The following is a 25646-nucleotide window of genomic DNA, read 5'->3' on the forward strand; positions in this document are numbered from 1 at the left end:
GGTACGGAGGTAAAAAGGTTGGAAACATCAAATGATACCAGTTTTCCATTAGGGGGGGGGGGTTATTAAGGAAAGACGTTTTGCTAGCTCAGAGGAATTTCCAATGCTGTGCGTAGGCTTGAACCCCGAGAGGGTCCGTATGAGTGTATTTAGCTTTGAAGAAAGGAGGTGGGAGGGAGCAGAAAAATGGGAAACCACAGGGCGTATGGGCACGTTAGACTTGTGGGTTTTGGATAAGCCGTACATTTTCGGTGGCAATGGATTCATTTTAATAAGATGTCTCCTTTCTCGAGGTGAGAGTAAGGAAGTGCATCTGTTCACTATGGATTTAAGTTGACCTTGAAAAAGGGGGGTGGGGTCTTTGTTTAGCAGTTCGAACTCATTGGTCGATATAAAGTCATAGCACTTCGTTAGGTAATCACTTTTGTTGAGGATAACGATACTAGAACCTTTGTCAGCTTTGGTGAAGATGAGATCGTGGTTTGTGGCGGCCGACTTAATAGATTTTAACAAGTGGGAGGAAGAGGCAGGCAAAGCATTTGGGATTCTAGTGAGGTTTTTAGAAATATGTTCAGCGATTTGGTGCTTTTTGCCGGGAGGTTCACTACGAAGGGCTACTTCACAATCAACCAAGAAATTACAAGCAGCCTTCTTGCTGATGGGTTGGGAAAGTGAGTATTTGTAACCCTTGCTAAGGAAGTTGACTTCTTGGTCCGTAAAGTTGTGGTCAGAAAGGTTGATGACCCGTGGAGGGAAGGATCTGGGGGCACGATTAGCACACAGTGGAGGGGTGGTTGGTCGTTGTGAAATACGAAGAAAGTACAGTTTTTTGCAGATCACCTTACGTTTCTTGAAGGCGATGCGGCTGCTCAGATCCTTGACGTGGTCTTGGAAAGAACTCCACTGGCACCAGTGCAGACGATGTCCCAGCTCCAGGTGAAGGTAGTAGAGATAGTGGGATAGGGAATCCCTCTTCATGAACCAGCTTTTCAGTTCCTCTCGGATCCATGTCCTCTGGGCTTGAGCGATACTCAATTCCCTCCCCATACGCCCTGTGGTTTCCCATTTTTCTGCTCCCTCCCACCTCCTTTCTTCAAAGCTAAATACACTCATACGGACCCTCTCGGGGTTTAAGCCTACGCACAGCATTGGAAATTCCTCTGAGCTAGCAAAACGTCTTTCCTTAATAACCCCCCCCCCTAATGGAAAACTGGTATCATTTGATGTTTCCAACCTTTTTACCTCCGTACCTGCTAAAGAAGCCATAGATATAACTCTAGATTTGCTCAGAAAATCATCCGTCAATGACGACTTAGTGAGTGACTTCAAAAAACTATTATCAGTGTGCATGGACCAAAATTATTTTCAATTCAATCACCAATTTTATAGACAAAACCACGGCCTCTCTATGGGCTCTCCCCTCTCGCCTATCCTAGCTGATATCTTTATGGATAACCTTGAAAGTAAACTGTTCAGCTCTCATCACCCTCTTTTAAAAAACTTGTGCTACTACTTTAGATATGTGGATGATATTATTTGCTTATGGACCGGTAGCAAGAGACAACTGACCTCCTTCCTTGGGCTACTCAATTCCCTCCACCGATCCATAAATTTTACAACTGAACTCGGAGGTGACTCAATCCACTTCCTAGATCTTACGATTTCCCTCATAGAAGGCAAACATGACTTCTCAATCTACCGGAAAAGTACCTTTACGGATGTACTTATCCCCGCAGACTCAAACCATCCTTACTCCCACAAGATTGCAGGCATCAACTCTATGCTTAACAGACTCCTTTGTATACCAATGACTGCTTCAAGTTTCAACCAGGAACTTAATGTTATTAAATCGATATGTTCTAATAACGGCTATCATGATGACCTCATCCTTAAATTACTGGCCAAAAAAACCCGAATAAGAGTATCGCCCACCCTAACCAGTTTGCTGCCGGTCCCCAAAGCAGAACCTAAACGGTGGTGCAAATTACCTTTCCTTGGCCCCCTGTCTTACAGTGTTCACAACCTCATACCCAAAGACAAATACAGAGTGTGTTTTTACTCCCCGACCTCCCTTGGTAAAGTGATTTTTAACTCCAAGGACAAAGTGAACCCTGAAGACAAAAGTGGTGTCTATGCCCTGACATGCGACGAGTGCAACGGTGTGTACGTTGGTCAAACGGGCCGCAAGTTTAAAACTCGTGTCGATGAACACAAAAGAAGTGCTCGTTTGAAAGACTCCATTTCCCATTTTTCTAAACACCTGTTCGAATCCGGCCACAACAGTGATTTTAATATTAAAATCTTACATGTACATGACAAAAGTGTAAAACTGGATATTTTAGAAATTTTAGAAATCACCAAATGCACTCTTGCACGTAACATCGAAATTTTTAATGATATGACTGTATTCAAATGTTCTAACTTTTTATCTACTGTTTTAAAATCTGACTTCTTCCTTGACAATCCTTCCTCCTCCCCTTCTCATTAACCTCGTTACCACCTGACTTTTATCTGCCTGCCCCCACCCCACCTCCCCAAGCTTTTATACTTTTTGTTTTGAACCTCCCATCCAACCAACAATGCCCAACCAACAATGCTCAATGCTGCTCCTCATTTAGTTCCTCCCCCCTCCCTCTTCCCTCACACTATTGTTGGATAAATAAGGCTGGATGTTGTATGCTTCTCTCAGTTAGTCTTGATAATGACGTTGTAACGTTGAAACTAGTAGACTCCAAATATATAAGGTTGTGGAATAGTACTGTGTTTTTTTATTTAACCATGAGTACATATAATGATTGTAGATAACATTTTTTGTCAAGTACAATTTGTTTACGATTCAACTATCTTCTAAAATTACTGTTTTTATTCGCGCTACTGATCATCATCTGCATTGCTAGATCGGACGTCCAAGTAAACTTGAAACATTCTTGTGAGCAAGTTAATAAAATAATTCCATTTTTTGACAGGAATTCTAATGGAAATAATGAGCCCTGTTTGGCCATGCATTAAAATTCAATTCATGCATTAAACAAAGATCTAGGAAAACATCGAAGGAGTATGAATTCATGCATGGATAATCCGCAATACAGGTGAGCCGCACCCCGATAATTGGGAGCTGTATTTGCAAAGGCAATGTGAGTGAAAAGTGGCTTGGCTAGATTTTTTTCTGACCATTCCATCTATTCTACATTCATTACATCCCAGCATTCGGTTTATCTTCTCATGTGATTTGCTTGGTGCTATCAATCCATTTGAAACTTAGCATCCAAGGGTGCACCCAGGATGAAAACTAGGGGGGACAAGCCACGGTTGTTCAAGTTGTAAATAAGATTTAAGCATGGAAAAATAGAATGAAATCACCATTATAAGGAAACTGCAACAGCTCTCTATTAGTATTTAAAATTATTTGCTTGAAAAAATATTATTTTCCTTAAAAGACAATTGCCATTTTTGTTTCTGGGGGGGGGGGGGAGCAGCTGCCCCCTCCAGCCCCTTACTGGGTACATCCATGCTAGGATCCACACTGTATTTTCACAGTTAATGAAATGCAATCATTAATACTTCTTTGCACTTTCTTCAACCTCACATTTCATCAATAGTAAGAAGGTTCTTCTTCCACTAACAAATCATGCCATGCATCATGGATTTCCTACTACCTATAACAAGGATCATATTTAGAAAATCAAAAACACCTACCTGTAGACTTGGATGGCATCCGAGTTCCAGAAGGCTGCGTACGACTCCCACGTGCCCCTTGTTGACAGCAATGTGAAGAGCAGTTTGTCGTCGTTTATTGCGTGCATTCAGGTCAGCTCCAACATGGGCCAGCAGCTCCATTACACCTGGTTCATCACCAAAAGCTGCATGGTGAACAGCTCTGTCACCATCCTTATCCTGGAAACATTTGAGAAGAGGGGTATATAAACAGGTTGCTCCATTACAAGAAGTACAAACAGCTATGCCATTTTCATGTAAATTGATTACATGTACTTATATCTGTACTTCACTGACTGACAGCCAACAAAAAACAGGATTTCCATACCACATTTTTTGGAAATAGTACTCGAAAATCAAAAAAATTACCAAAGTTACCACAAATTCAGAATCTGATCTTTCCCTTAGTGTTCGCAGATTTTCCAATCAATTTATTGGCAAACAAGAAAATTTTTGAGGGAAACTAATATTCAGCTATTATCAAAAAACAAATGCTATAGCCTACAGTCCCCCTCAGGTATCCCATTTCCACAAAATAAAATGGTAATTTTGTTCGAATCCCCACTACTATGTACTTGGAGGTTATCCCCAAGCCCCCCTAACCTCGCCCCTATCCTGGTTTTGTCACTGTGACAACAGGAAAAGTTGTTGATTCATTTTTATCCTGTATCATCCTGAGATGAAAGAAACTTACCTTCACAAGCAAGTTACTCCAATTAAATGATTAAATTCAACGCACCACCTATAAAACTTCAGCTCACATATGAACTCATGAGGAAAAAACAGCTAGGACATTATCTCAATATCCTGACTTTATCAAATAATACCATGGCTGGCATGCTTTATAACCTCATTCAACAGAAATTTACACCTGGCTTATAATTATTTTTATATCAAATCATCATCGTTAACATCACCATGCATTGAACACCCTGGAAGACCTATAAATGAAGACAAGCACACTAAAAGTTCTGCAGTCTAGTATCCAAATATGAGCATTAAGTGAATAAGGGAAGAATATCAAGTAAGCAACTATCCTAAGACATTTAGATTTCAAGGATAATTGGAAGAGAAAAACTAGTAAAAATTTTTAGTCCATGCATTGCTTAGGGTGGGTCTCAAGAATTCAATGCACTGGACTAGTTTTTGCTAAAACTGCATGCAACAAAAGCATATTTTCTGGTACACTACCTGACTTTTCTTAGATGTCTTTATCTTTATTCATCCATGGCGAGGATTGGCCCTCGCAGATGTTGTCAAGTTATCGTATACAACACATTTATAAAAACATTCAATACAACGAAACATACAAAACATGTACATTGGATCAAAACATTAGAAACACATGCATTACAAAGATTACATTTATAATAATAGAGAAGATAAGTCCAGCTCAAAATATTCATGAATTGAGTACAGTGGATAAATGCACAGCCACTTTTCCAGCACATTTTTCAGTCTAGTGATGTCCAGGTTAACAGACATCTTGACATCACAAGGAGTGGAAATGGTCACTAAAATGCATTTTTTATATGTACATATAAATTCTTTTTTGTATAAAATTAATGCATTTTCAAAGGAAAAATTTACAACATCTTTCTGTGTCAAAGATGCAAGCTCGCAGCCAGCCGGTAGAACAGTGAGTCTTTCAGATCCCAAATCATGACATAAATTTTCCCTCATTAGCATTATTCCCCCAACCTGTAACAATCCTAAATGAAGGTCATGCTATTAACTATCCCATGGAATTAATTAAGATTGAAAAGCAGGAGTCTCAAACGCTAGCAAAAACAAAATATAGATAAGTGTCTTACCTCAATCTCTACATCTGCCTGATGTCTCAGTAGACAGCGTATCACCTCGAGATGACCATTCTGAGAGGCTGCTTGAAGAGCAGTGTGGCCAGCAAAGACACCATTGACGTCAGCATCGGTGCGAGATAAACATTCATCAACTCGCTGGACATCACCATTTGCAGCACCCTTCACTAGCTCTTCATTAACATCTCCAGAAACATGGGTCTCAAAGAGTTTCTTCAGCAATGCAGACAGTCTCTCTGTAAAAATTTAATGGAAATATAAATGGTAGAAACACAATAAGTAATTCTTAGAATGCAAACATTGCAATGATTAAGTTTAACTTTGAGCCAAAAAAAAAACAGGAAAAAAACTGTCCAGGTTTAAATAATGTATACAAATGTATGCCCCAGAATGTTTTCAGATTTCTGACTTTTGGTGTTGAAAATTCGGTTAGGTATGTTTTTTCAGCCTAGTTATCATAAAATTAAAGGAAAATTATTTGTTAACTTAAATTTTATACCACTGACTGCCACAACTCATTTGTAAAACAATTTTCTGAGGGCTCTTAACAAAATCTCTGAAAGCACTGTAGGCAATCACATCAAAAACTAAATGACTATTACAATGCCAATCAACACACTGGAGAAAAAGATTTTCTTAAAAAAATACAGTAAAACCTCTATGTAGTGAAACTCTTTACATCATAAACCTCCATACTTCATATCATCCCCACGGTCCCATCAGATTTAATGTAAACTTATAGGTAAACCTCTTTGTAATGAGCCACTTTATCTCGTAAAACCTTCACTTATCATACCAAGGAGACACCCCCGAGACAGCCTAACTACCTCCTCAAATCGTACCGAGACTACTAGAGACCATTAATGCAGCTGTGATTATGTACATGGAATGACATTTTCAGTGATAGATGTTTTACCCGTATTTTTTTTCTTATGCACCTTTTTATGTTGTAATTTTCTCGTTATTCATTTGTTATGGCCATTTTTTCCATATGAGAGCATACCTAACAGTAAATAAGAAAAAAGTTATCCAACTATCCTAATCATTTTAGTGACTGTTGAATTAAGAGAGATAACATCGTTTTATCTCGAATCATGGCAAAAATCATGCGATAGTGCTCGCTTTCTGTAATTATTAAATAATAAATACATGTTCACCAATGCATGCATGTTTGTTTAAACACATAAATATAATGGTTTAAAAGACAGTGGTGCCTTCATTTCCGAAGAATAAGAAAAAATGGTGCCTATCAATGAAACCTCTCTATAGTGAACCTCAATACATCAAATTGCCCAAATTTTGGTCCTCTCCATTACAATGTAAAGAGGTTTTACTGAATTTACATAAAATGGATAATTGTGAAGTACTGAAGTTTATATCCTATTTTAGCCCAAAGCTTAGTAAGTATTCAGGCATCCAAGCTCCATACCATGATCAGTGAAATGAAATTATTTAAAATGCATTTATAGTGGCAGCTGAATGTGGCACAGGTCACAACCACAAAGCCATATGTGTTTAGTATTCTTTCTTGAAAAGTTTTGTCATAAGTGCATCAAAATTAAATTAAAATAGCACAAACTGGACACTCCTTTTCACTACAATGCTCAACTGTGGCTCCAATGTGGTATATGTACAGATACGAGCAGAAGAAAGAGGGATGGAAGAATCTTGAACCATCACGAAGGCTACACAAGCTACCTCCATTCATTCTAAAGCCATAACTTGAATTCAGGCATTCAAATCTCTCTTAATGTGCACCTTAACACATTATGGTCCGCACACGTGTTTTTACGTGTTTCCGCCGCCAGCGCTTATGTGCCGATCACGCGTTTTTACGTTTTCATGCAGTGCAGTCTCCTGCTGACCTCTACGGATTTATTTGGAATTATTTCGACCTAGTTCTGGTTTGTGCGTCTTCAGGTAGCTTTACTGTTTGTTTTTGTGAAATTTTTTCTTATTGACGTCTTTTTTATCGACGTTATAATAGTTTGAACATATATTGAGGCCTATGGCATAAAATATGACCGGCCCCAATGGCTAGTCTAGTTTAAAGGGTGCCGGACCAAGATGTGTTAAGCTCTGTAGTATTCCCATATACTAGATGAAGTCTTAAGGCCTCTCACACACCTATTGAGACATCTTGCAGAGGGCTGACTACTGGGAGTTTCAAAATAAGGGTTTAAAAGAACAAGACACATTTTCTAATTCATGGAAAGGAATCAATGCAAAAGACTTACATGGCTTATTTTTATATTTAACTCTGAAATTTCATAGATGGAATCATAACATTGATTCAAGCGATAACATAAAATTATAAATAATTTAATGAAGGAAACCTTTCCTTTTTTCCACTCCATTATATATATTTATAATTACATTAGAAATTAGAGAGAGGGCTGTTCCAATTGATAGGAAAAAATATTTTTTAATAACTCCATGCAATGAGTATTTGGAGTCCATTTACGAAGAGACTTCTAATTTCTACATATATAAGACATTTTAACGACAAGAAAAATTAGCTGAAAAGATGGTTTGCCAAAACTTGACTCATGTAAAATATGATATTGAAAATAAAAACTTGTAAAATACCGTATATCTCTGAATATAGTCCCCCCCCTAATTTTGAGGCTTCAGTTTCGGGAAAAGTTAAATAAATGCGTTTGAATATAGTCCCCCCCCTTTACTTTTACGACAGGCATTTTTGGAAAAAAAGGGGGGACTATATTCAGACATATACGGTATTGCCCCAAAAAAAAATCTTGAAATTCTTACCACCCAAATACATAACAACAAGAAATGAAAAAAAAATCCATTTAGTTGTTCACAACTGCCAAATTGGGTTGCTGATAGGGATGGTCGGATCGGATACCTTGGATCCAAATATCCGCGGATATTGCCCTTCAGCGGATACATCAGATCCAAAGTCGCGGAAGACATCGGATCTGGATCCGAAATTTTAAATAATAGCTTCAGTGAATGCAATGCCCCATAAGGGTGGAAAGAGTTCCGATTCTCTATTCAAATGCGCCGTCCTATGCGATTCTTGCCCTACTCATGAACCGTTTTGTTTGAAAGCTCTCGCAGAGGTTACGTAGCAGAATTTCAGCCGTGGAAAATAAAAAAGGCAAAATATGAGTGGCACATAGTGTGACTCTTCCCAAGAGATTGAGCAATCATTGGGGGAATCACAGCATCGTAGGATAATAACCACGTCAAAAGTAACTACATCGCAGATTTCAGTAAACCACCCTCGGCCGTCCATCAGCCCATCGTCTTATTGTTTTTTTTTTGTTTCCGAAATCACATGGACGGTAAATCATTGTCTTCTAAGGAAAATATCAAATTACACGAGAACAATAGGGTGGTTTCCTGTTATTTTTTTATTGCTTTAATCGAAAGATTATTACTCCTGGAGTACGTATTTCACGCTTTTAGATTTTTAAATGACAACATCTATTTTTCGCGATTAAATGAAAAGTGAAAATTTTCAAGCTCGCGAAAACGCGACGCTTAAGTATGAATGCCGGGAAATATCTCCGTACGTCGTATTTCTGGTTCCCCCTCCCGCCCGGTGAGGTGACCTTGAGGCGAGGCTTAGCGCTGATACGTCGCAGGATGCTGTCGGATAGCTGAGTACCTTGCTGGATGGTAGCGCTTGGCTTAAAAAAGGTTTATTAATACCTTATCAAACGAAGAAAACTTTCCGAACTTAGCCAGTTTTAATAGGTGATTATTAAGACATGTTTCCCTGAGCTCTGTGCCTCATGCATGCATTGGTAACCTCAGACGATGTATAACTCCTATCCTCTCGTGTAGAAACTAGGTCCCTGTGACGTCATGCGGAGTGGAATCGCATGGGCGCCAATCTGGCCTTTTTCAAATGAGGATAAAATTTGACCCTTGCCATTCGTCTAAACCAGTATTTCAAAAACGCAATCAATGCCTTTCATTTTCTTTGATGAAGGAAACTACCCTATTGAAGCATGTTTCATACCTACCCCATCTCACCAACTGACCTTTTTTGGTGTACCTGCTTCTATTCTCAGTTTCTAGACGACAAATGCTAGGTGAGTGACTTTCTGGGCCCAAAGATGTCTCGATAGCTTTGACAATTAGATGACATGCACGAGATTTAAAAATGAATTAGACCAAATATGACACACTCCTGGCGATATTTCTGTTTATTTTTCAGCTCTAATTGATTGCCACTAAGTTTTCTATTCTCAATTAGACTATACTAATGCGCAACATTGTCCAAACAGCACAATGTTCAAAGAAATAAGCGCAGCATTAACCCCTAAAACAAGTAGAGACGGATTGGAAAAGCCAAATGCATATATCACATAGCGTGCCCGGATTCGCATTGAAGACAACGACGTCACTGATGCAAGATGTGACTTGTTCGTGCTCGACTCCCTCATTAGTAGCCTCGTTGCTTGAAATACGGAGGCCCACCCAAATGCCCACCCCTTCCTCATTCTGAATGGTCAAGCACCTCGTTGTACTTGACGTTAATGCTGTTTCAAATACTTTTAATTGTGGTACTGATTGTGTGTGATAACTGAACTGTGGCGTGAAATTATCGCAAGGAAGTGCTAAATCCACCTCACCATACTGAAGCATTTTCGAGTGAAACACAAGTTGGTATGCGATGAGAAAGTGACAAAATTTGGGGGAAACATGCGTGAGGAAAATTTGAATTCAGTCAATGGGAGTGGGGTAGCCAAGAATTTCGTTAGGGGGGGTCCAAAACCAGGGGGGAAAATTTTTAAACAACAGGGTACAAAACAAGTAGAGAGTTTCAAACTAACTTTAACACACTTAAAAAACTTCAAAACTTCATTTTTCAAAGAAATCTATTGTAAATTCATGATTTTTCAATATTTTGTTACCTTTTATAAAGGAAAGTCATTGAGTTTTTATATTTTTGGGGGTCTGGACCCCCGACCTTCCCCCTCTCGCTACACCACTGGTCAGTGGTTTATCCAAAGATTTTTCCTATTTTCATTTCCAAACCCAAGCTCGTATTATTAATGCCCCATGGAAGGTCTGGTTTCGAAAACCACACATCCGTGGTTGTATGATTACGGATATGGAAAAGTGATTAGCACGAATGCTTCAAAACCACTGCTAGACGTCGGAAACTATATTGTCAGGCACAACACTACGTAGTCCCGTCTCGCACAAGTTGCCTGGGTTGCAACTGCTGCGGGACGTTTATTCGTGATCACAGAGTGCGGTCGTGCACTGTGAGGCTAGGAAAACAGGAACACAGTGCTCCTGTGAATGCAGCTAGTGCACAATAGCTTCAGTTTTAAAAAAAGGAGATTCTAATGGAAATAATAAGCCTGGTGTATCCTAGCATTAATGCAGTAATTCCGATGATTTTGCGTCCGAGTTTATTTTTTTATAAAGATCGCGGAAAATATTGAGCAAGAGTGAAAATCATGCAGGGTTAATCTGCAACACGGATATACCACAGCCGGGTAATCAGGGGTCTGCTGTATATGAAAGAACTAATATTTAACTGAGGAATGCCACTTAATCCTACTTTTCCTGTAATGTGGACATTGTGTATAACTAATACACAATGAATGTAATGATTCTCCAGCTACTCACGCAGAAAAAGATCAATATTAAAATATTTTGGTTGGGTCATGATCAGAGGAAACTCTGGGCCAATGTAAAATAGATGGCTTGAAGACTACTACTTAGAATAAAATAAATGAATTCATAGGTTGGGAAATCTAAAAAAAAAAATAAAAACATAAACTGTTGAGATAAATATGATCAAGATGCTGACAAAAATGCAAATGCCTTACCACCACTGGAAGTTGCCTGAAGTGTACCATCAGATGAAGCAACCTTAGTGACAGCTGAAGGGTTGTATGTCCATGACGTTCCGCATACTTCAACTTTCAGGTCATTGTCATGATATATCTGCTGCACACGACCTATCTTGCACAGTGTCTGAAATAAATACAAAAATGTTATTAAAATGATAAAGATACTTCAAAATCAAACTACAATAATGAATTAGTACGAAATAACTGATGATTTTCTACACAAGGGCAACTATGTTCTTTATTATACATATATATAGAATCATATTGCAATACGAATAACTGTAAGGTAATAGCACCTTCCATATAACAGCTGTAGAACACATTAAAATGAGAAAAAAATTATATTCACCGAAAAATAACGTCCATATTGAATTCACATCTTCATCTCCCAAGTCTTTATTTCTAAGTTCCAAAATGGTTTTTTCATCAAACCCTAAAGCTAAATCCTAATCAATCTCAATTTCGGGATGTCAGAATCTACTCCCTATCTTCAATTTTTATCAGTGGATATGGTAGAGAATCGATCATTCATCCTAACTTGATAACTTTTTTACAATGATTGATGCAAAATTTCCTATAATGTCACTTTTTTTAACGGCTAACATGGTATCGTGATAATGGCATCCAACAGATAGAACCATAAATCGTTTAACATGTCGTCATTTTGTGATACGGGCGTTCAAATTGTGAGTTTAAAAAATTAAAAGCAAATGTCACCATGGCAATGCCTGACATGCAGTTTCTAGGAGAGATGCAAGACGTTTTTAACAAGTAGGTAAATGCTTTTGTACTTATAATTCTTAAAACAACCAAACTTTAAGTGCTAGTTAGACCAGGAATCGCTTACCCTAAATTATATGCTGTCATGTGGTTCTTCACCTACAATTCTGATCAAAATCGTTTGCGGAAACTTATAATGGTCTACCATGCTTTCTAAGACAAATGGGTGTGCTGCCATCAAACAGTTTTTTGGTTGCAGTACAATTCTGCACCTGGCAGTATTGTTAAGTTTCCTCTTCTTATTTTTCAATGAAAAACACAGGATAACCTTCACAAATACAACTGCCATTTAGTGTGATAATATAAACCAGCTCATTGTATTAAACACAAATGCTCTTTGTGGAAATACAGCTCAAAACACACTTGTGTAATGATTAGAGAAAGACTTCTGTTAACCTTATGAAAAATAAGGATAATGAAGGATAATCAATGCATAAAAAATGAAGATTCATTTGACTGCGCATGCAATAATAATATTAGAAAAAAACACCTCCAAACAATTCAGCAAAGGAAGAGTCTACAGCCTTACAGAGTTGTATTTTATGAATATTAACTGCTACCTGTCTGGCAATGAATTTCTCTTATCTTGTACAAATACTCCATTTAAAATACTTAAAATGAACTAAATCACACTATTAATATTATCATTATTTTGTCATGTTTTCCTAGACTCGATTTGCTAATTTTCATATTTGATTTTCATGATAAATCCTACTAATGATACATCAATACATACTCTTTTACGCAGATATTCAGCCAACAATAATTGGGGTAGGCATTGTATTACACTCAGAGAGAACAGTTAAAATGTAAACACAGTTTAGCTAATGTGGTCTAAAAATAACAAGTCCAGGAATGATTGCTCCACTAATTTCAGGGGGTGTGGGATGCAGAATGGAAAACATTTATGGTGGTATTTACATTAAATACTTATAGATTTCATTAGATATCATTCCTTCTTTTTTAATGTTAAGTAAACACAGAATCAGGACCGATCACACTCCAGTTGACAGAGCCAATATTACATTTTGTTCCAAGGGATTTGATGTTGTTCTATACTTTCTCAGTTTAGCAAATGGCATTACACCCACTGTACAGCAATGGAGAAAATCATTGCAATGAAAATTAACCGATGAGAGGCAGCATGGTGATAATCATATCAATTAGCACTACTAAAACTTATTTTTTACCTCATGGCAAGCAGCAGTGACTATCACTTTATCATAATCTTAAACACATCAATCACAGAAAGATCTATCAATTCAAAATAACTTCCATAGCATATTCTGTACAGCTTGTGGGGATCTGTCGCATGAGCACTTGTGCTGTCATTTGCAAAGAGTGACAATGAGACAACACAAACTAACATAGACAGCAGAGGTAAGTTTTGCCAGGTTCACTTGAACTCATATGCTTTATTAAGAACTATATTTTTAAGAACACAATGACCAGCATGTGGCTGGCTTAAGATTGAAGAATCTTTTAAATCATCTTTGGCCTATCAGAAACTGGGTGCCGATGATAAAAATTATAAGAACCATCCAAAATGCAAAAAACTCCATCATGACTAAACAGTTAAGATAATAGACAAAAAAGATAAACTCTAATACCTTTTCAGATGCAAAACCATTCTTTATACCTAAAAGCCCTTGATTGAAAAATGCAAAAAAATTAAGTTTACTTTCTCCTGATATATAAGTTTACAAGAGGTAATCTGCATTTAAAAAATACTTCTATTGTGGAAAAGTTATTTGGGCAAAGATTGCTAAACCAGATGAGAGCCATACTAAGAAATGGCTTCCTGTAAAAAAATGAAATACATATCAGCACTTTGTTTTACACAATCTGAAATACTCCACATAACAGCAGCAATGTTTGCACATCCCTAATCCTTAAAATCCATCGACTCAACAGATTTAAGAATCCTCACCCATAATTGGATTTAGCTGAATCTTGTCATCTCTGCCGCTGTACTCATTCTTTACCTTATTCTGTATCCATCAGGAACCATTACTACATTATAACATGATTTGAAAGAAAAAGTGTTTTCATTTGATGCTGCCCAACTTTCGTTAATACACAAAAGTAGATTAACTGAGAGACATAGCAGGAAAAGAAATCTTACAGGAGTCATAGCTTCAGCCCACTCTCCATGCCCTCGTTGAAGGATTTTGATTCGTTCCCTGTCACTGCATATCTGAACAAGATCACCAACTGCAAACTGCTGCTGTGGCTGCTGATGGGAGCCTGAGGCTATGTCATGTGGTTTCAATGGCTTTGGCTGGGATGGACCAGCAGTGGGCTGACTGCGAGCATAATCACCCACAAGCATCACAGGCCCCTCCATAGCCTGGTTCCCACGGCTAGAGCCAGATGAGACTGCTAGAGAAGGAGGGCCTACTTCATCCAAGGATGACGAAGATGGAATAGCAGCACTGGTAGATGAGCGATTCCCAGACGACACCTTGGTCAACACAGCTGGATTGAAAGTCCACCTGTTGACACAAAGAGATTTTTAATATTAAGAATGCTCTGCCATAATTGAACACCTAAAAAAAATATTTTTAACAATAAAATTTTGCTTTTATACATCCATGTTCACTGAATGCAGACTGTTCAAAGCACATACTAGTGAACTGTGTAAAGTGTTTAGATGTTAAAGGGACGCTCTTTGAGGAATTTTTAGTTTTAATGTTTAGCTAGAATATTTTTATAAAAAATTTATTTGCCCCACAATACAGACTATGAATGATTTTTCAAAAGTAATAGGTACTCTCCTCGTCTTCCTACAACCCAAGAGAAAAAATACAAATAAAATTAAAGGCCTGCAAAAAGTCATTACGTATCAAAGATACAAAATTTTAAAGGTCTCAAACTGAGCTGGTCTAGTACTGCAGTAAAAGTTCACCAAGGAACCCTAGTAGCACAAGAAATGTTGAGCATATGCTCAGATTATGTCAGGGAAATATGTTTTGCACACAACATTAGCATATGCTGAAAATATGTTCAGCAGATGTTTAAAACCACATGTTTTCAACATATGCTCGAAATATTTCCAGCATATGTTCAGACGATGTGTTGAGCATATTTTCATAGAAATATGCTGCACATGTGTTCAACAAAATATGTTGAGCATATATGCGTAGACATATGCTCCACATGTTTTCAACGAAATATGTTGAGCATATATACGTAGACATATGCTCCACATGTGTTCAACGAAATATGTTGATCATATTTTCAAGAAAATATCTATGCGTTCTGAGAAATATTTCGTCGACAAATCAGCGATCAGGATTCGAATACTGCATGCTAGTTTTATCATTAATGTAAAGGAATATATCTAGTTCTAGTTTATTCTAATTCAAGTATATCAATTCATAATTTTAACCAAGGCCCTGATTTTAACACTTTAAAAATAATTGAAGAGCGAGACGCATGCGTCGACGTTGTTGTGTGTGTTCATGTTGCTATGATTTCATTGCTCAAATCGCACGTTGTTTACGTTACTTTATACAAGAGGAGAGAGCCCAGTTACCTCGGAATCATCTAGAAGCATGAAATGTAAGTACATTGGTAGATAAATATATGAAATTACTATTTTACAATTAGTACTAACTGTTCTTGTGTGATATCGTAAAAGTTCTCAATCGCTGTTTATGAACGGATGAATGTATGATATTACTATTTTAGTTCTGACTGTTCTTGTGTGGTATGGTAAAAGTTCTCAATGGCTATTTATGAACTGAATTGTGGTCGTAAATGCCGTATTATGTTATTCCTGCCCAATGTAAATACTTGGATCGAATATGATGCATGTAACCGAGTGAGTGCGAAAATGTTCGATCGAAATCAATCATAGCCACAATAAAATGTGAAGGAAGTAATAAATTCTTGGTCAAGGCTTAGAGCCTGTTCTAATTTCGTTTGTGAATCTATTCATAAACTCTTTTTTTGTTCATGCTAATATTGTAACAAGGCCATAAAATTATGATAACAGCACCATTTCATGAATGCTAAACTAATCGCTGGATGATGAATTAGCCCTCTAGAGCTCTTTCATGGTATCATTTTGAGGCATAATTAACTAATTTGTAACCAAGTATCATTAACGAACTTATTTTGTGAATAACTGTCGCAGCGAAGTGCTAACAGTAAATATGAGTAGTCTCGACTAGGAATCATGTTAACACAGTTGCACTCTGATATGAGGGAACGAAACAAAGAATTGGCATGGGTAACCCATGGGGATGGCTCAAAAGGAGTGCATGATACGTATACGTATAGTATACTATCGTTAGTTTTTCCATCAGATTACTAAAAATTTACTTTAGCACTTAGGCGATTCACTCAGAAGTAAGGGGACAAAAATAATCGAGTTTATATGCAGTATCTACAGTATTCCTGTGGTTCGTGCCTCAAATACTAGCCAAATCTGGCATATATATTGCTTGGGTTTCACGGATTTCAAGACATACACCATATGCGCATTGGTATTTATAATTTCATGGACAATTAGAGACCAAAGTCACATAATGTGTATCTTAAGCGATTTTTTATGGAATATAAGGCTCCACATTATAGTGGAATTAAATTTAATGTCGTTGTCAATTGAACCGTTTGTTCTGTTAAACATGATACTCTCAGGTTCATCATAATTTTCTTGCTTTCCATATTTCATTACATATTTTAAGCAATGCAAAATCTGTTAATGAGAAATGTCTGTTTAGTCATGCAAAAAAATGACATTTTTATTTTTTGAAGAACTTCACCCTCTTGCATGGAAATGAATCGGTGTCTTAAAATGTTCATGACCTCACTAATCTATTAGTATTATCTTCATCTAGCTCTCAATAATTGTATTATGTTGATGGACTTACATGGAAATGTATTGTAGGATTATTGATATTTAAGACCAATGTATATACACTAGCTGACATGAATAACTTTTACATTACATATTGTGTGAACTTATGATGCAATACTTCCCTTACTGCTACTTCCTCTCCTTAGTCTGTCTCATGCAAATTTTAAATTTTGCAACTTAATGTTAATTTACCATTCATGAAAGATGTCAATATTCACCATTTTCAGGTTAAAGAAGTAATAATTTTTTGCTGTTTAGTGCTTGTTTAGTGGATAAATATTGATTTCTGTTTATTTTAATCTACAGATGCTCTCCACTCTTGTCTTATGTTTAGCAGTGCTGATAAATGTGCCTTTCTTGAGTTAACTGGGGAGTGGCTATGATGGTCGTGCTGCCTGAAGAAGACTGAGAGAAATCAAGGAAAAGAATAGGATTGAAATATTTGTTGATAATGTTAAATGCTTATGTTTTTTTATTAGAATAAATCTACTTCATTATCAAATTGCAGAACTATGTCATACTTGATTCTCCTATTATATCCTATGTAATCCATTATCTACCAATTGATTACATATTCCGTAGGAGCTCCATCAAAGGATAAAGTGGCAGTAGACTTTAATAATTACAAATAATTTGGGCTAAAGCATTATAGTGGCTCATGATACCACCTATGTATCAATATTCTTATTAATGTTACTAAAACATGCCTTAGCCCTTTTCCTTGTTCGTTCAATCTTTCATACGTTGTAATCTAGCAGTGTGGAGTGTAATGCTTTCAGATGCACATGTGCAGTGGAGCTGGTGAGAGCTGTACGATGACAGGGCTAAAGAGGATGTTGAAGGGTTAGACAACATGATAATCAGTACCATCAATGCTTTATTCTGTCGAATGCTTATCATTTATAAATTTTAAATTAACATTGGCGATTTCAAATCCTTGACCAAATTTAGTTGTATTAATGATTAAACATTTTCAATTTAAAGTGCTAATCTGATAACTTGAGTGAATGCAATGTGTAGGTCTGACATCATGCCCTAAGTCCACAGTGAAAGGCAGGAGCGGTAAAAAGGAGAGAATTTGTGCATCTATAGGTATTGCAAGGTTGTAAGGGAATACTTTTCATAAGGGGGATAAATGGATGCAACCTCACCCTAGTGAAAATCTCCATAGGATTTCTTTTTCCTTTAGTAATTTGACAATGGGAAATGATTGTTCCTATAGGAAAATTTTAGGTTCCTATGGGAAAATAAAATTTTCCTGTAGGAACATAAAAATTTCCTATAGAAACAAATGTTTCCCATTGTCAAATTACTATTGGAAAAAAAATCCTGTAGATATTTTCACTAGGGTATGCTGAGCATATTTTGGGAGAATGATGGGCATATGTTAAAAACATATGTTGGGCATAATTGGAAACCATGCTGAGCATATGTTAAAAACATATGTTGAGCATAAGTGGGTAATATGCTGAGCATATGTTAAAAACATATGTTGAGCATGTGTGGAAAACATTCTGAGCATATGTTGAAAACTTGTGTTGAACATATGTTGAGCATATGCCTTGCCGGACATTTACATATGCTCAGCATGTGCTCAAATTGTGTTGAACACATCTTACATATGTGTTGAAAATGCCCTGAGCATACTCTGAACACAAATTGTGCTACTAGGGAAGGATGAGATAGATGAAGTACTACTGACATTACCTTTCCAAAGGAAAAAAAAACTTTTCAACACACAAACAACTTAAAGCTTATTCAAATGAGACTAATTGAGCCAAAACACCAGAGAACCTTAGTTTTTATTGCCAATCCTTATGGGCTCTGTTAAGGCAATGAAACAGTTGCTCTTTGTGGCAAAATATGGCATACCGATGCCTGGAGAGTCATGAGTGAGTGAATGATGCCCCAGATGGGGATAGACCGTCTAAGGTGCCCCGGAAGGGGGTTGTATTGTCTAGGGTGCCTCAAAAGGGAAAGAGAGAAGAGACATTAAAGAGAGAAGGGACTGGAAGGGACGAACTGACAGAAGCAACAGACACAGCAGATCGACGGTCGGTGCACAGTGCATATTCCATGGCTGTAACAACAATATGAAAAACTGAAGTACAGTCCATTTTAAATCAAATTTTATTTATGTTGACAAGTCGAAGATGCAACAGGCTCACTCACCATTTTTTAAAACTGCCGATTGCTATAGAGTCTGAAATATAGAGAGACCTGTATTTTTCCATAGGTGGTCTACTTATTGCACAACTTGCAGAAGAAAAATTGACAGCCTTAACCCTTTTGCAGATAATTTAATGTGACCAGTTCATGCCTAGGAGGTTGCCGCTTCTCAGCTACTCTTGGGCCCCTTGCACACACACCGATTTTGGACGGCCGGTAAAATATTGGCCGATATTTTACCGGCGAAGCGATGCTTGCACACACGCCGATTTTTACTGGTCAAACGATAAGCTGCTATGTTTTTGAGCCGGCGCTGGCGATCCACAGTGACAATGGCCGGCAGCTAACCGGCATTTTGCCGGTGCCGGCGCGTGATCGGTGTGTGTGCAAGCTCCAATGCTCTCCCATTGTTCACTATTGGAATGTGGACGGCCGATATTTTACCGGCCTTCGCATGGTGTGGTTCATTGTTGTTTAAGGAGAGATATTCCTTGCCTCAATGAAAGGCCCTTTAATGTTTTGAGCTGATGAACCAGAATTCCACTACCACCAACATGATGCTACCAGCTCATGAAAAGTGGGCAATAACTTAAGAGTCATTTATTTCAAACCTGCTGCATAAACAGCAATGAAATTCACATGAATTGCAATGAGAAAAAATTTTCAAGTTCCAAGAATGGAACCACAGACCTTTGACTTTCCGAGCCACAGCCCAGACCACTAAGCTATCCAGGATCTTTGATTCCCATGGCATTATTAACGAGGTTCGACTTTGTTAGGTATTAGGCCCTTGCAGTCCATCCAGGATACACAAGATAATATGGGAGAATGAGAATTATATGTATGAGAATTAAATAAATGAGAATGGCAACATGAGGGAATATGGGCTTCAAATAAACCACTCCCCAAAGGTGGACCCTATACCAGTGCTTCATACCACGCTTGGTGGTATATGTGGTATATTTCAAAACTAGATGAGTGTCGGTGAAATTCACATGAATTTCCATGAGAAAAAATACCCCTGGATCGAGAATGGAATCACAGATCTTTGGCTTTCCAGGGCCACTATGCAAACGACTGCACTATCCAGGTTATTGTTTTCCCATAGCAATTTTGTGTAAGAAAACTTTCGAGTTTGATTATTTAAAACTTACAGGAAAATGATTGAGGAAGGTTGAACGAGGAAGATTTTTTTCCAATGTAACTTATCTTTCCCTTCCATCTACCAAATAAATTTGATAAATTTCTACTTTGGACCTGAATAAATGACGCAAATGGCATTTGCAAATTCCTCCAAAAATATTCTAATAGAAGTGTTTCTCCGAAACACGCAGATCCATATCACACAGAAGTGTTTATATATTTATGTATTAACTTTTCACAAGTAATACAACTTAATACAAATCATAAACTAATTACTCACAAGAACATTTCTTACCTGTGTCCACTTGGATATGCCACAACCATATCATGGTCTTCATCTATTCCAACAAGGGTTCCTGTGGTTCCAAGGCACTCAAACATTCCATCTATCCATCCACCATGGCCATGTTGCAATGACTGAACAATCTCCAAGTCCAGATCAACATTAACCTGAAAAACAAATAAAATAGTCAACATAGGTATAACCGATCTAGTCCATTTGGAATATAAAATAACGTCTTATGCAAAAAAAACCCTGAAAATTAGGTCTAGCAATCGCAAGACTCAACGATTTTCTATGTATGGAAGTCATTTTGAAAAAGGACATCATAACATCACCATGAGTCAGAAGAATATGCTTATTGTGTATCCTTAATGTAAATTCTACCACTGGACACATTCAAAACAATTTTGATGTAAAAATAATCTCAAACTAGCCCGCAACACTTCAATTAATAAACAAACGTTTCTACAGATTAAGTAAAATTCCTTCATGGGCTGGAAATGCAAATTGATCATACTGAGGGTTACATCCATTGTCCAATGATTTAAACCTCTCCAAACTCATTACGAGAGGAAATTCCAACACATACCATTGAGTACAAAATGTCTAAGAATGACAGACAAAAAATTATACTAATTATAAAAAATATTCTTACCGAAATTATACTAACACTTTTAAACATCGACAGAAATATCAATAGCTATAGATCGAACCCTAAATCAGGATGGAGAATTAGATCGGTCTTTTCACCTAATGCACTCACAGGCACATGAACGACCTCAAAATTAATTTAAATTTCCAAATGCAGATCGTTATAACTTTCAAACAATTATTGACCGTTAGGCAAAGCGCATTCATGTTCTCACGGACCTTTCATTCTAAGCACCCATGAAGTATTCGGAGAACCGAAATCATAAAATACGTACTCCACACTGTAAAAAAATAATAATTTGAGAAAAAGAGCGTCTATATTAGACGTTGACCGGTTTTGGTAACTTTAACCCTTTAACGGTCAAAAGACTTGCGATTTGAATAAAGTTACAAAATTTGGCGGGGTGCATAATGTATATTTTATATGATTGAATCAAAAATTTTTTTCTATATTTTTATCCCAAAATGTTTTTTTTTACAATAAACTTTTACAAATTGCGATATTTTGTAAGCGTAGTATGTCCTCTATATTTTTATCTACAGCCATCATCTTTTGCTGAATGATTTATTATTATTTTATAAATAAATAACTGCCTACACAATTTTTTCCTCCTTAGTTTTTTGTTGCAAATTTAACATTAAAACTCTTGAAGTGTCACGCGTTGAGGGTTGCGTTTCGTTCAAGGGGCAATCATTACTCCACCTTATACATTTTGGTGCAATAATAAACCTTTCTGTGCTGAGTCTTTCCGATAAAAATATAAAAAAATTATTTTAGATATAATGTTTTATTGGGGGAGTGAATGAACTATTATATCCTGCATTTACAAAATTCTTTACAAGAAAAAAAATGAATTTTCACTCCTAAAAATTATATAATTTTGCACATCACGACTTGTGAAATTGACTGAAACAGTCCTTACACAGAGCCAGATTGCATTCTTTACATATTACGTTGCTCCTTTTCTCTTTCTTTTTGGTACTACAACTTGCACATCTCCAATATGTTTCAATTTTTCAGGCACATGCAAACCTACATTCATAAGTTGAAATGTATTTTTTACTGTTGCAGCACCGCTTGAGCTTCTTCGCTTTTTTGCGTAGCCTTTCATTGGCATATAACCTAATTTTTTCTCAGAACAACAGTTGCCAATTAGTTCATTCACCAATTTTGACCTATAATTTAGATGACTCAAGTGTTTTTGCCCCTTATTCTTCAGTATTTCTGTATTGTTAGATACAATAAAGCTATTCACTATGGCAGTCAAAAAATAGTGAAAACATTTCACCCACCATCGACGTGATTATATCCCGATACCATATGTACATAGGTATTGATCAACTATTCTATTATCAACTATAGGTATTGAACAACAATCTACTCCACCCATATATTTATTGTAATTCACAATAGCCTCTGTACATGGCACTTCTTCGCGGTTGTCAATGCTACGTCTCCTCAGAACTTTAGTAGGATTTTCTGGATTGTGCATCGTACTATGTACTACATTATATGCCTAATCATGTGTGATTTCCAGTAGTACAAGCTCTATTTCTCTTGCCGATAAATTTTCCATTGCTAAAATTTGAGGAATCATATATTCATAAAACGAAACGAAGTAATGTATAACTGCGTGTCAACAACAAAATTATGAAAAGACTTTGGTTATCGACATGTAAAAATATGAACGTACCTCTTTGAAAATAATCCTCTATTTTCTAATATCTCTATTCCAACTGTGCAGCAGAGGTTTTGCTCTTTGTGAGTTTCTGAGAAAGACTGCTGCAAAATGAGCCTACTGAGAAATGTCCTTTTCGTAGCTACGATCTCAGAAGAACACAAACTAGCCTCATTTAGTGTTTGAATGATAATTAGCAGACCTGAATATTCTTCAAGTCGACCACAGTTGAGTGCAAGCGATACAATGTAAATAATTTGAGTTTCATTTTACCCCCTCGTATATCGTGAAGATTTCCTCTCCAGCTCTACATTTGTCAACAGCTGATAACGAGTAAGCGGTTCACCTAGCCAAAAAAAGAGCCGTCGTCTCGCCTGCTTGTCTAGTCTATCGCGTGAAAAAAAAATGACGTCACAACTTGACGGAGTCCGGGGAGGAGAGGCTACCCAAGAGTCTCTAATCGCTAATCGCAATAGTTACGTAATAGCTGCAACAATTGTTATTTGAGTTATTGCACATTATATTAGAATAATTGAAAAGGATGAAATAACTTGAGTTGTGATATAATGACAATAACAACAACTTGTAAATATTCGTAAAAATATTTATAAAATAAATTAATAATTATTATAAATAAAAAATATAAAGTGAATAAAAGAAAACGTAATTGAATAGGATTCATTTCATAAGTGACAATTACTAAAAGAGTGGAAAATATAAATACCAATTTCATCGCGCAAAAAACTCAGAAACATGATTTTGAGGAAAAAAGATGAAAATAAGGAATTTTCAATACTTGAAAAATGCTCCTGTCTAATTAATAACTTTTAAAATACATTTAAATTAATTTTACAAAGACAGAGAGACAAACAAAGGATAAAAATCAGGATTTACATGAGGAAGCAAAGAATTCATATACTGTAGCAGGGGGTGGGAAATTATTATCCCAATGACCTATAAAGGGACAAAATTTCGTCAAAAAATTAAAACTTTAAATAGTTTAACTGGTTAAACGTCGCCATTCCTTCCAGATGGAGTGGCTTAAATTTGGCGCGAAAAAAATGAATAGCGATTACTACCGCGGCGTGATCGGACCGACGTCCGAAACGTGATCCCCGGTGAAGCGATAAACCCCTTCACGTAAGAGCGGAAATTGTAAACGCATACCTGTAGAAAAATTTTTAAATCATACTCTCCCACCTATTATGCACTCATTCCTGAACTTCTACATTTTGAAGTGACGGAATTTTTTTTTTTTTTTCTTGGGTAAGTACGCCGGGTTGACCGGGTGCAAAAGAAATTACGGTTGACTGCAAAAATGATACTTTAGATGTTACCTATATCATAAATAACACTAACACGCCAATTCCACCCCATTTTTTTCAACCGGACTGACGTTTTCAGAGATTTGAGGGACTTATTTCCTTTAACTTATTTACGGATTGTCGGAAACGGTAAGGTAGACGTGAATGCCGCAAAACACGATTACCTGCGTCCCACGAAAGAAATAAATGACTGGGGAAAACTTTTTAATTTTGTACCCGATTTTCCTTTTATGGCGTTATATATGCAAGTCAATGTCGTATTTGCAAGAACGTTAAACAACCTTAAATGACGGCACACTGGACTCGGATACATCCACCCTTGAAAATTAAAATACTCATTGGTAAAGTGTGAAAATTATTTTCAAACGTTAACTCATTTCAAATTAAACCGTGGGTGCTGTCCATTTTATATGTAAGCAGACGAAGCTGTAATCTTCCACTAAATTACGCAGATTTAATCTTTGGAATACTTTCAAACGACCAAAATACTGTTCAATTAAATTAACTGGAGTGGGGTTTGAACAATATGTTTGGAATTGAACTGCAGATAGTGTCCCACCAGGGGATAGTGACCAAAAAGCAAGAACTGGATAAGTGAGACTCGACACCAGGTCTCATCATTTTTACCCTTTAAAGCCTCTTTAGGTGAGAATCTAGGAACCTGTATAAGTGAAAGATTTTTTGGCCGACTTCAGATGGGAAAATTTGTGCACGCTATTCGACTCAATAAGAAATGATGGGAAATGTATGTCACACTCAAACTTTGGATTTGTATACACTTTAACTAACCTCGACTTGCAGAGAACACATTCTTCAAGATGCCATCATTTGCTAACACACACACAAGTTAAGAGAAAAAATAATGATATTTTTTCAAAGAAAATTTCATAAGTTTACATTGTTGGATCTTCATGTGGGAGACATGCTGTTGTATTCATATTTCAAAAAAGTAACAATCTATTTTTGATAGGAGAAATGAGATCTAAAAATGATGCCAATAATACCAAAAGAGAATCCGAAAAGACATCAACTGATTTCTTTAAATAAAAATCATAAATACAGACAGGGTTCCCACTCTACCTAAATAATGAAATTCACTGTTTTTTCCAGGTTTTCACGTTTTTTTTTCCCAAGTTTTCACGGTCTCAATGTCGTCAAATTCATGGCCCGTTTATAGGTCTACAATAGAACAATCACCAGCTGTATATTAACTAAAAATTAACATACGCAACAGATGCCGTGAATGTAAACGCAGCAATGAAAAGTGATATCTGGTATAACGTCAACTTTCGTTTGGAAAATTCAGGGCCAACTGAAGGCCTAACCCAACCGCGCTCTTGCCCAGACACCGAGTACCATGGCCTCCTTT

The 25646-nt window shown here is 36.9% G+C and overlaps 1 protein-coding gene across 1 annotated transcript in view; it reads right to left on the minus strand.

The window, feature by feature from the left end:
- Window positions 1–25646, minus strand: part of LOC124168680 (E3 ubiquitin-protein ligase mib1-like) — a 288747-nt gene that overhangs the window by 253593 nt on the left and 9508 nt on the right. Inside the window, exons 6-10 of the mRNA XM_046546947.1 lie at window positions 20635–20789; window positions 14286–14655; window positions 11357–11504; window positions 5529–5770; window positions 3697–3894 (exon numbers count right to left, since the gene is read on the minus strand). Coding sequence (XP_046402903.1) covers window positions 3697–3894; window positions 5529–5770; window positions 11357–11504; window positions 14286–14655; window positions 20635–20789 — 1113 coding nt within the window. The remainder of the gene's footprint in view (window positions 1–3696; window positions 3895–5528; window positions 5771–11356; window positions 11505–14285; window positions 14656–20634; window positions 20790–25646) is intronic.

This window comes from Ischnura elegans, chromosome 12 (assembly GCF_921293095.1).
Source record: "Ischnura elegans chromosome 12, ioIscEleg1.1, whole genome shotgun sequence".
Classification (NCBI taxonomy): Eukaryota; Metazoa; Arthropoda; class Insecta; order Odonata; family Coenagrionidae; genus Ischnura; species Ischnura elegans.